The 12,549-nt window shown below is 48.3% G+C and overlaps 1 protein-coding gene across 4 annotated transcripts in view; it reads right to left on the bottom strand.

Annotated features, from left to right (window-relative positions):
• LOC101941278 (serine-rich adhesin for platelets-like) overlaps positions 1-8,891 on the bottom strand; it is a 59,089-nt gene extending 50,198 nt beyond the window's left edge. For all 4 annotated transcript variants that reach the window (XM_042846872.2, XM_042846870.2, XM_042846871.2 and 1 more), the window contains exons 1-4: positions 8,276-8,891; positions 6,559-6,645; positions 3,545-3,775; positions 1,716-1,738 (exon numbers count right to left, since the gene is read on the bottom strand). In XM_042846872.2, coding sequence (XP_042702806.2) covers positions 1,716-1,738; positions 3,545-3,775; positions 6,559-6,645; positions 8,276-8,755 — 821 coding nt within the window. In that variant the 5' untranslated portion in view covers positions 8,756-8,891. The remainder of the gene's footprint in view (positions 1-1,715; positions 1,739-3,544; positions 3,776-6,558; positions 6,646-8,275) is intronic.
• Positions 8,892-12,549: the final 3,658 nt, after the last annotated feature.

Genomic DNA, 12,549 nt, shown 5'->3' with positions numbered 1-12,549 from the left:
GGCCGAACCTGCGGACGCGGCAGGTAAACAAACTGGCCCGGCCCGCCAGGAGCTTTCCCTGAACAAGCGGCGGACCAGCTTTGAGAACCACTGAACTAACGCACAAACTTAAGTCAGAAAGAGACTAAGATATTCAAAGGGTCAGTTTTCAGAACGAAGAGAGGTAAACAGCTGTGTTCCCCAGGGATCAGTACTGGGACCAGCGCTGTTCAACATATTCATAAGTGATCTGGAAAAAGGGGTGAACAGTGAGGGGGAAAAGTTTGCAGATGATACAAAAAAAATCACTCAAGACAGTTAAGTCCAAAGCAGACTGCCAAGGGTTACAAAGGTATCTCACAAAACTGTGTGACTGGGCAACAAAATGGCAGATAAAATTAAATGTTGATAAATGCAAAGTAATGCACATTGGCAAACATAATCCCAACTACTCATACAGAATAATGGGGTCTAAATTAGCCATTACCACTTAAGAAAGGGATCTTGGAGTCATTGTGATTAGTTCTCTGACAACATCTGCACAATGTGCAGTTGCAGAAAAAAAAAGAAAAAAAAACCCCACACACACCACCACCGAAAACCTAACCATGTTAGGAACCATTAAGAAAGGGATAGATAAGACCAAAAACATAATGCCACTATATAAATCCATGATTCACCCACAGCTTAAATACTGTGTGCAGTCACCCCATCCCAAAAAAGATACTAGAAACGGAAAACGTACAGAGAAGGGCTACAAAAATGATTAAGGGTATGGAACAGCTTCGAGAGGAGGAGAGATTAAAAAGACAGACTATTCAGCTTGGAAAAGAGACGATTCAGGGAGGATATGATAGAGGTCCATGAAATCATGAATGGTGTAGAGAAAGTGAATAACAAAGTGTTATTTACCACTTCTCATAACGCAAGAACCTGAGGTTGCCCAATGAAATGAATAGGTAGCAGGTTTAAAACAAACAAAAGGAAGTACTTCTTCATACAACGCAGTCAATCTGCAGAACTGGTTGCCATGGAATGTTGTAAAGGCAAAAAACTATAACTGGATTCAAAACGGAATTAGATAAGTTAATGGAGAATAGGTCCATCAATGGCTATTAGCCAAGATGATCAGGGATGCAACCCCATGCAGCAGGCTGTCCCTAAGCCTCTGGCTGATGGACACTGGGACTGGAAGACAGGGAATGAATCACTTGATTGCCCTGTTCTGTTCATTTCCTCTGAAGCATCTGCCATTGGCCACTATCAGAAGACAGAATACTGGGCTAGATGGACCACTGGTCTGACCCACTATAGCCAGTCTCATGTTCTTATTATTTTCTGGGACAAAGCAAAAAGACAGTATTAAGGCTTTTTTAGGACAGTGTTTACCTCATGTACTGCAACAGAAAAACATTAATATCCTAAGTGATTATTTTAAGCTCCACTTGTATCTGTTCAATAATAAATCTGTGAAAGTGATATAGTAATTCCAACAACTCTAGAAGAATTTTAAAATTAAATGTCAAATATTCATAGAACTTCTACCACTGTTCAAAAGTGTTCTGTGTATCTCTCCATATTAACTAATCCACTACATGCCCTGGACACTCCTCTCTGAATCCCCTCCCCACAATCATGATATGAATATTAACTAAACTTACTGTGTTGCATCTTATTACTTTACTCAACTATACACTAGCAAACCACAGAAACTAGAACTCATGAAATGTATGTACCTTTTATTCAAGCCACATGCCACCTGTAATTAAAATAAAACTGCATTAGAGTTAAGGATGTCATTTAAAAATCAAACAAAATTACTTTACCAGAATATCTGACAGAAATTAACTAGTTAAAAAACAACTCTTCATTTCACCAAGACATAATCAGAACTTTTAGCACTCACAGAAGTAAAAGAGCAATAATCACACACAGGGAGTGTGTATATCTGGGAAAACTACTTACCCTGTAATATTTTGTTCTGAGGCCAAAGGGGAAATCTTTCCTAAAAGTTAAATCCAAGACACTGTGCATGAGGCAAAAGCCATATGGCAGTCTTTGAGATCAAAATGTACTTGAAAATATTTTGGCAGGATTTTCAAACCATGGACTTGTGCTCCTTAGTGCAAGACTAAGAGTCGGTCTACACTTGAAATGTGGTATTTAGGTCAATGGAAGAATTCTTCTGTCAACCCAGCACTGTTTACACAGGGACCTAAATCAGCCTAACTATGGCGCTTAGGACTGTGAGTTTTTCATACCCCAAGTGACATAGCTAGGTCGATCTAATCTGCTAGTGTTCATCAGCCCTAAGGGACTTTTTCTACATGGTAAGGTAATGCACTCTCTACAGGGGAGTGATTTCTAGAGTGCACTAACTGGTCCATGTAGACCGGGGTGGACAAACCTTTTGGCCCAAGGGCCACATCTGGGTGGGGAAATTGTATGCAGGGCCATGGCACGTGGTTGGGGTGCGGTGTGCAGGAAGGGACTATGGGCAAGGGGTTAGGGTGCAGGAGGGGGTGCGGGGTGTACAAAGGGGCTCAGGACAGTGGGCTGGAGTGCAGATGGGGTGCGGCAGGGGACTAGGGTGCAGAGGGGGCTCAGGGCCAGGGGCGCAGAAGGGCTGGGCTGCAGGAGGGGTGCAGCATAGGGCTCAGAGCAGGGAGTTGGGGTGCAGGAAGGGTTCGGCGTGCAGGCCCCCCGCAGCTCCCATTGGCCAGGAACAGGGAACTGCGGCCAATGGGAGCTTTGGGGGAGGTACCCACAGGTGAGGGCAGCATGTGGAGCTTCTGGGAGCGGTGTGGGGCCAGGGTAGGCAGGGAACCTGCCTTAGCCCCGCGGTGCCATGGGGGGGGCAATCCCGTGGGCTGGATCCAAAGCCCTGATGGGCCAAATACGGCCTGCGGGCCATAGTTTGCCCACCCCTCATGTAGACCCTGCTGGTGCGCACAAGAAAGGCTCCCCAGGGCACTTCAACATAAAACAGCTATAAAATAACTAACTATGTTAAAGCACACCAAAGGCATCTATACAAAGCAATTAATGTTCAACATGGTAGTGGGCACTGGAAATCACACTCCATAAAGTCCAGACAGAGTTCCCAAAATGGTAAAAATTTTGGTCACTGAGGGTGCCTTATGGTGTTTTATAATGCAGTTACTTGCCCCACCCTACTACTTTTGAGTACGTGCCTCACAGGATTTTAACCAAGTCTCTCGGAACTTTCCAATAAGTTCCTGATTAAGTTGGAAATGAAGAAGATAAGTCAATCACAAAAATTCAAGTGAATTAGAAATTAGTGCCTCAAAACAGGTTGCGCAATACAAGAGGGGGAAAAAAATCCTCCGCCAAATCAAAATAATGTTCTCTTCTACACTCTGAAGGGAAGTAAGTGAGAATCCTGTCAGAATTACACGTTCAGAGAAGCAGATTACACTGTAACATGTAAACAGAATTCACCTTGAGAGTAAGTATCTCAAGGGATGTCCCAAACACGGGGGGGTGGTGGTGTTACATGCACATACAATGTTTTGCTATCAAATAGTAACATAAAAGTTATCACCTCCAGGAAACACTCAGGATCACATTCATCAACAAGCTTTTCACAATCCTTCAGGAAACTCTCAATGGTTTTCTTGTGAGTTTCCTTCATTTTCTTCCAAATTTGATATTCTTTCTCTTTCTTACTTCTCTGACTTTCAATATCTTCTAGCAATTCCTTTTTTCTCATTTCCAGAGTTTTGAAAATTTCTTCAAATTCCAACATAATTATCTCTGCTTCTTTGTTCAAGATCTAGAAACAAAGTATTTTGCACAAAGATCTGATAACAGTAAGTCTTTACACTGCGTCATCCCTGCAAGCTGCATGGCAACTTTTTAAAGACACCATAAGAGAGGCTCAATTTAAATGTATATCCCAAATTAAAAAACACAGTAACAGAAAAAAAGTGCAACCGTGGCTAAACAACAAAGTAAAAGAAGCAGTGACAGGCAAAAAGGCACCCTTTAAAAAGTGGAAGTTAAATCCTAGTGAGGAAAATAGCAAGGAGCATAAACTCTGGCAAATGAAGCGTAAAAATATAACTAGAAAGGCCAAAAAAGAATTTGAAGAACAGCTAGCCAAAGACTCAGAAAGTAATAGCAATTAAAAAGAAAAAAAAAAGTACATCAGAAGCAGGAAGCCTGCTAAATAACCAGTGGGGCCACTGGACGATCGAGATGCTAAAGGAGCACTCAAGAACGATAAGGCCATTGTGGAGAAACTAAATGAATTCTTTGCATCGGTCTTCATGGCTGAGGAGGTAAGGGACATTCCCAAACCTGAGCCATTCTTTTTAGGTGACAAATCTGAGGAACTGTTCCAGATTGAGGTGTCAGAGGTGGTTTTGGAACAAACTGATAAACTAAACAGTAGTAAGTCACCAGGACCAGATGGTATTCACCCAAAAGTTCTGAAGAAACTCAAGTGTGAAATTGCAGAACTATTAACTGTAGTCTGTAACCTATCATCTTTTAACTCAGCTTCTGTACTGGAGGATAGCTAATGTGACTCCAATTTTTAAAAAGGGCTCCAGAGGTGATCCCAGCAATTACAGGCCAGTAAGCCTGACTTCAGTACTGGGCAAACTGGTTGAAAATATAGTTAAGAATAAAATTGTCAGGCACATAGATTAACATAATTTGTTGGGGAAGAATCAACATAGTGTTTGCAAAGGGAAATCATGCCTCACCAATGTACTAGAACTCTTTGAGGGGGTCAACAAGCATGTGGACAAGGGGATCCAGTGGATATAGTATACTTAGATTTTCAGAAAGCCTTTGACAAGTTCCCTCACAAAAGGCTCTTAAGCAAAGTAAACTGTCATGGACTAAGAGGGAAGGTCCTCTCATGGACTGGTAACTGGTTAAAAGGGTAGGGTAGGTTAAAAGGGTAGGAATAAATGGTCAGTTTTCAGAATGGAGAGAGGTAATTAGTGGTGTCCCCCACGGCTCTGTGCTGGACCCAGTCCTATTCAACATATTCATAAATGATCTGGAAAAAGGGGTAAACAGTGAGGTTGCAAAATTTGCAGATGATACAAAACTATTCAAGATAATTAAGTCCTAGGCAGTCTGCGAAGAGCTTCAAAAGGATCTCTCAAAACTAGGAGACTGGGCAACAAAATGGCAGATGAAATTCAATGTTGATAAATGCAAAGTAATGCACACTAGAAAACATAATCCCAATTATACATATAAAATGATAGAGTCTGAATTAGATGTTACCACTCAAGAAAGATCTTGGAGTCATCATGGATAGTTGTCTGAAAACATCTACTCAATATGCAGCAGCATTCAAAAAAAAAAGTGAACAATATTATGAACCTTTAAGCAAGGGATAGATAATAAGACACTAAATATCATAATGCCACTATATAAATTACCCACAGCTTGAATACAATGTGCAGTTCTGGTTACCTTTTCCTGTTCTAATACATCTTTTTTGAGATGGGATAAGGAGAAAGGCAACAAAAATAATTAAGGGTATGGAACAGTTTCCATACAAAGATAGATTAAAAACACGGACATTTTTCAACTTGGGAAAGAGATGACTAAGTGGGATACAACAGAAGTCTATAAAATCATGAATGGCTTGGAGAAAGTGAATACCAAACTGTTATTTACACCTCCAGATAACACAAGAACCAGAGGTCACCATATGAAATTAATAGGGAGCAGGTTTAAAACAAACAAAAGGAAATATTTCTTCACACAGTGCAGAGCCAATCTGTGGAACTCACTGCTAGGGGATGTTGTGAAGGCCAAAACTATAACACGGTTCAAAAAAGAACTAGATAAATTCATGGAGGATACGTCCATCAATGGCTATTAGCCAGGATGGGCCAGGGTGGTGTCCCTAGCATCTGTTTGCCAGAAGCTGGGAATGGGTGACAGGGGATGGATCACTTGATGATTACCTGTTCTGTTCATTCCCTCTGGGGCACCTGGCATTTGCCATGGTCGGAAGACAGGATACTGGGCAAGATGGACCTTTGGTCTGACCCAATATGACCATTCTTATGTTCGATGGTCAGGGATACAACCCATGCTGTGGGTGTCCCTACCATCTGACTGCCAGAAGCTGGGAGTGGATAGCTCAAAGATTGCCTGTTCTGTTTTCCCTCTGAGGCACCCAACATTGGCCACTGTCAGAAGATGGGCTAGAGATGGACCATGGTCTGACCCAATACAGCCTTTCTTATGATGCTGCTCTGGATGAGGAAGCCTTGAGAGGGGTGTGTGTGTGTGTGTGTGGGGGGGGGAACCTTTGCCCAGGTGGGGAGGAGGGAAGGTATCAGATCCTTCCCCACCTCTGTGGAGGTGGGAATGGGGTGGCATTGCAGAATGAGCCTGCCCTATATTCACCCTGCAGCAGTGGCTCCCGCCACACAGGGCTGGGCCAGCAGTATAGGCGCTGCAGGGTACATTTTTCATTTTGTTTTGTTTATAGGTTGTCATTTTATTTTGTGTTATCTCGCATCTGCAAAAAACACAGGGCTCCACCTCTCTCTACAGATGTCATTATGTCTAACTCACCTCAGTATCTTTTGGATGACTTGATAGTTCCTTCACCAAGTTCTCATTTATTGCTCTCAGTTTCTTCAGGCTGCTAAAGAAGGTTAACTGCAGGACATAAGTTTATAACCGCTTAATCTACTTTTTTTTTTAATTAAAAAAAATCTACATTATAATCTTTAATCATATCTACAGACTGCACAGAGTTTAACTAGACTATTAAGACATTACTTATACACCTCTACCCCAATATAACGCAACCCGATAGAACACGAATTCGGATATAACGTGGTAAAGCAGCACTCCAGGGGGGCAAGGCTGTGCGCTCCGGTGGATCAAAGCAAGTTAAATATAACGTGGTTTCACCTATAACGGGGTAAGATTTTTTGGCTCCCGAGGACAGCGTTATATTGGGGTAGAGGTGTATAAAAAGACTCTATGCTTTAGGACAATGAAGAAACTTGCATTTGGTATTTTTCTCTCTCAAAAAAGCATTCTTTAGGCTTGTCTACACTAGAAAGTTTTGCTGCTTTAACTATACCAGTATAGTTAAACCCTGGACCAGATTGTGCGTTCCTCTTTTCCTGTTCCTCTTTTCCTGTGCTGAGGGAACAAGCTACCTTTGCCCCTCCCCACTTCCAGCCTGCGTTCCCACTGTATTGGTTACAAAATCAGTATAGAACAGCCACAGTGCCATGTGCTCTACTATGCCCCATACCCATCCCGTGTACCAGGGACATTCTGCAAGTGCATTTAAACTGAAGCATAAAAGGACTGCTTAATAATGTACTATCCAGCTTCTATTTGAGATGGAGCTTGGAAAAGTGGTTGAATGTCCACTATCTTGGCAAAAATCCATTGCAGATAAAGTATTAAAAGAGGGACATGCTTTCTTCATACTAAAATATTCCTGGAGCTGTCTATTTCATCTTAATTGCTTTTCCTTCATCAACTATCCAAATCTAAAGGTATCAGGCCAAAAAGCAGATAGGTAACGTGACTACCTGTAAGTGACTGTAGGGATGACTGGACTAGCACATTCTTGGTCTTGGGGAAACAAGGTTAACATACAAGACATTAAGGGCCTGTCTACAGTAGACACTTGCTATAATGACAGAAAGTGTTTTTCCCCCCTCCCACTGTCGTAGCTAATACATTCCCTCAAGGAGCTGTGGATAGGTTGACAGAATAATTTCTGTGTTGATCTATTGCAGTCTATCCTAGGGCTCAGGTTGGCTTAACTACATCTTCTGGGGGTGAGAGTTTTTCACAACCCTGAGCAAGAGCTAGATCAACCACAGTTTTAGGTTTAGACCAGGCCTAAGATTATCAGCTTCAACATCTGGAACCAGTCTACAGTCTATTCAGTTAAATTCATAAAACTATCTATGTGGGGAAGAGTGTGCACTTGTCAGGGCACTGTGATAATTAAGTCAGGGCACTGCCATGTTACTACAAGGCTTGGCATTAGGTATGCAGCACTAAACAGGAAAGACCAGAACTTGTTTGCAGCATCCTGGCCCTGCAGCTTTCACAGGAATGCTCTGACTTATTACAACACTGGACCCATTTGGCTCTAACAGGTTCTCAGGAGGCAGACTAGCTTATTGTGTTCGCCAACCAGGCTTGAATTGCTGGGTGGTCTGGGCTAAGTCCAAAAGAGGCACTGGCTGGATAGGCAGGTCCCCATTTCACCCCGCAATGGGCACAGGCGGCTGGCAGGGGTCGCGGGGCTTACTTTCTCCTCCTGGTACACGGTGTCGAGGAGGTTGACGGCGTGGAAGATGCCCTGGTGCGCCTCAGACACGCACTGGCCGCAGCCCGCCTGGCGGCACATCCGGCAATACAGCTGCACCAGCCGGGCCGGGTGCTTCTCGCAGGCTGCTCCGAACGCCGGCGGGGGGCTCAGCGCCCCCGCCTCGCCGCGCCCCGGCCCCGCCTTGCCCCCGCTGGCCCTGTACAACTTCACCACCTCCGCCAGCGTGGTGTTGACGGGCAGCGCCGAGTAGCCGCCGCGCGGCAGCGGGCAGAGCTTCCTGCAGAGCGGGCAGGAGAAGCGCTGGCCCTGGCCCAGGCGGGGCGAGGGGAGCGCGCCGGGCTCCCCGGAGGCCAGACACTCCAGCACGCAGCCCTTGCAGAAGTTGTGGGAGCAGAGCGGCAATGTGACCGGATCCTCAAAGAGGCCGAGGCAGACGGCGCAGGTCAGGCTGGCCTCCATCGAGGCCAAGCCGGCGGCGCGGCGGGCCGCAGAGACCCGCTCCCACGGGGGCTAGAGCCGCCACGCTGCGGCCAGCTCCCACGGAGCTCGCCCCCGGCGGAGCAACTCGCGGCCAGCTACGCGCTCGCCCCGGCCGGGCACGGCAGCCCCCTAAACTTCAACCGCCTGCCTCGCGCTCCAGCCTGGACGAGGTTGGGAAGAGCGGCTGCGGAACTTCGGGGCGGGGGGCGGCTGTGATTGGAGGAAGGTAGGAGATTGACAACGCTAAACATAGGGCTAGGGGAAACACCAATCGTATCACAATGAAAGGGGCGGGACAAAAGCAGCCCTGCCCAGTAGGAGGTTTGAACTGGGACGCTGGGCTGTGGCAGCGACGGTTTCTCACGGGCTGGTGGCGCGCGCGAGCTGTAGCCTGTGTAGCAGCTCCAGCGGAAGCGCGAGATCTGGGTGGGTGGCGCAACTACCTATTGGGCTTCAGGAAGTGGGCGGGCGTAAGCCCACTGCTAAAGGGTCCCCCCCATGGCGCAACTAGCTGGGCTTTTGCCTGGCCCTACCGGTGTGTGGCCGGGCACAGGGGGGGTTGGGGAGGAAATCAGGAGCGTCCTTCTCCTGTATAAGGGCCTGGAAGAGCTGCAGGCCCTGTACTCGGGGGGGCGCCTCGCTCCCCGAAGTGAGCGGACAGGCAGCGCGGAATGGCTGTGAGCTGCACCGCAAGCAGGGGTGTTTATGTGCTGAAAAATCACAACCAAAGCCCTATGTCTTGTGATCTCTGAAGGGCAGGGAGTGTACCTGTGTAGAGTGCCTGAGCAATAATTAATTGGTGTAGGTTCCCTATGACTCTCACATCCTAGTGTCTATAGGCAGGGCCCGTGCAAGGATATTTTGTACCCTAGGCGAAACTTCCACCTTGCGTCTCCCCCCCGGTAACATTGGTTCATTGAGGGGCAAATCCCAGCGAGCCTTTATAGACCTCAGGGGCCAGCCATACCCAGGGGCTGCTCCCCAGACCAGGTTCCCCGCCCCCCCCCCACCTCCCCTGGAGGATGCACAGCCCCCCTCCCCGTGAGCCCTCCCCAAGCTGCCCTGAGTCCACTCACTGGCTTTGCCAGGCTTGGGCCACTGCAGCAACTCAGCAGGGAGGAGCTGCCTTCTGGGGGCTCCTGCAGCAGATGCATGTGGGTAGAGGCCCCTGTGCACCTCCCCCAGCTCCCACCTCACCGCGCTTGGGCTCTGCGGCTCCCAGGAGTGTGAGCTGCCCCTCCCCGAGCAGTCTCAGGGCCTCACGCCCCGGCAGTGGCTCACGTGCCCAGGAGCCACAGAGCCTGAGCGTGGCGAAGAGGGACGGGGGGAGGGGAGCCCACGGGGGCCTCTGCCTGCATGCATCTGCTGCAGTCTGAAGGGGCACCCGGGGGGTGCCAGGCCGCAGCCTGGGCAGGATGGATGGGGGGGCACAGCTGCTCCCCGTTAGCAGCGACGCCAACTTTGCAGGGCTCCTGCCCCCCTGCACCGCACCGGCTCCTCCATGGCTAGGGCTCACCGCCCCCGCAAGCCCTATGCAGTATTATTAAACTGGTGCCCCTATGCCCGAAGGCAGCCTGAGCTTGCAGCCGAGCGGGGGCAGGGAGACAAGGCAGAAAGAACAACAAGACGCCTGGCCTGCCTCATGGTGGCAGAGAGTCACAGTTCTCCACAGAGACCCCTGTACTCTCTCCCTCACTCAGAATGTACATGCAGAACGTACCTAATTAAAAGCACTAAACTTGGGAATAAAAAATGTCAGTCGCAGGTTTTTTGATATGCCCTGAAGTTTGTCAGACATTTATTTGCAAGAACTTTGTAGTAAGGGTGAGTCAGCTGTCTTGTTTCAGAGTAGCAGCTGAATACAACATTAAATATTATGGAATACATGATGTAGCTCTTCTCTGTTTTATATTTTCTTAATCAGTATTTCTAAGCTGATTTTATATTTTAAATGTACTCGTAAGCCTTCATAAAGTAATCATTCCAGATTACTACATATTTAACTCACTGAAACAGACATTATTTTAAATTAATAAGTCACAGAGGTTTAGTGTGTTCATAACAATGTTCATTGCTTTTAGAAAAAGGGAACACTAATTTACTGTGTGTGATCTCCATAACAATACACATGTTTATGAAATTTCACCAACTTTAAAAAATATGTTTCCAAAGATTTTAGGCATAACAAAGGATTTTATATCTTACTAAGGTACTGATTTTGCTGAAAACTAGTTCATCAGATAGTCAGAAGTAAAGAAAGAGAAACTCTGTCCAGCTAGCTGGAAGCAAAGGGCTGTTGCTTCCTTCAATGAGGGGGGAGGGGGAAGAGGAGATGAAGGGAGAAATGGATGGACAGAAAGGACAGGAAGACTTTGGAAGTAAGTTTTTTTACTATAGTAATTAAAATGTGTATTTTAGATAAGGGTGGTCTTTTGAAGAATTTATTTAAAAAACCATATGTCTGAAGATCCAAGCATTTAAGGCTAAAGATGATTGTGCATCTAAAAATCTATGCAAGGATATTTTAGAGATGTGATTTTTATAATCTTCACCAACTCATTAATGAAATATTTTTAAAGCAAATTTTGCACTAAGGTCCTGTAGACTGACATGTTCTGAGTAATTTCAGAGTAGCAGCCGTGTTAGTCTGTATCCGCAAAAAGAACAGGAGTACTTGCGGCACCTTAGAGACTAACAAATTTATTAGAGCATAAGTTTTCGTGGGCTACAGCCCACTTCTTCGGATGTTCTGAGTAAATATTACAGTCATGCACAACTGTTTTTGTCAGTACATTCAGAAACTGACAGTAGATACCTGGGGGTTGGCAAATGCCTGTTAAATGTCTTCATTACCCCTTGAATGGCTCTTTAACAGTTTCAGTTTGTGCTAATAGGTCTGGCAGGCTGGAGACTGTTTCTCTTTTAATTACTAGATCCCCTCAGGGCCAGCTTTAGCAAGAGCGGGGCCCGATTCCTGGGGAGACCCGAGCCGCGCCGCGGGGGGGACGGCGGACGGGGAGACCCGAGCCGCGCCGCGGGTGGGGATGAGAAACGGGGAGACCCGAGCCGCGCCGCGAGGGGGGACGGGGGGACGGGGGGACCCGAGCCGCACCGCGGGGGGGGGGGGGGAGACCCGCGCCGCGCCGCGGGGGGGCGGGGGGATCCGAGCCGCGCAGCGGGGGGGGGGATGGGGAGACCCGCGCCGTGGGGGGGGGGAGACCCGAGCCGCACCGCGGGGGGAACGGGGAGACCCGCGCCGCGGGGGGGGGGGGGGGAGACCAGAGCCAGGCCGCGGGGGGGGGGACGGGGGACGGGGGGACCCGCGCCGCGGGGGGACGGGGAGACCCGAGCCGCGCCGCGGGGGGGGACCCGAGCCGCGCCGCGCCGCGCCGCGGGGGCCGAGCCAAGCCGGAGCCGGTCCGCGGGGGCCGGGCTGGAGCCAAGCCGGGCCAGAGCCGCTGGGGCCTGCGGGAACGGGCCGCGCCTCCCCGGAGCCCTTCTCCCGCCCCCACCACCCCAGCTTACCTTGTGCTGCCGGCCCGCCCCTGCTTCGTCTCAGACTTCCCGCGAATCTCTGATTCGCGGGAAGCAGGGGAGGGGGCGGAGCGTTCAGGGGAGGGGAGGAGGGGGAAGTGAGCTGGGGGCGGGGTGGACAGCTGCAGCGCGGGGCCCTCTTGGCGCGGGGCCCAATTCAGCCGAATCGGCCTAAAGCCGGCCCTGGATCCCCTTCCCAGGAAGACTGGCCTGGTCTACACTACGGGTTTAGGTCGACT

This window comes from Chrysemys picta, chromosome 5 (assembly GCF_011386835.1).
Source record: "Chrysemys picta bellii isolate R12L10 chromosome 5, ASM1138683v2, whole genome shotgun sequence".
NCBI lineage: Eukaryota > Metazoa > Chordata > Testudines > Emydidae > Chrysemys > Chrysemys picta.
This window is presented reverse-complemented; position numbering and strand designations above follow the sequence as displayed.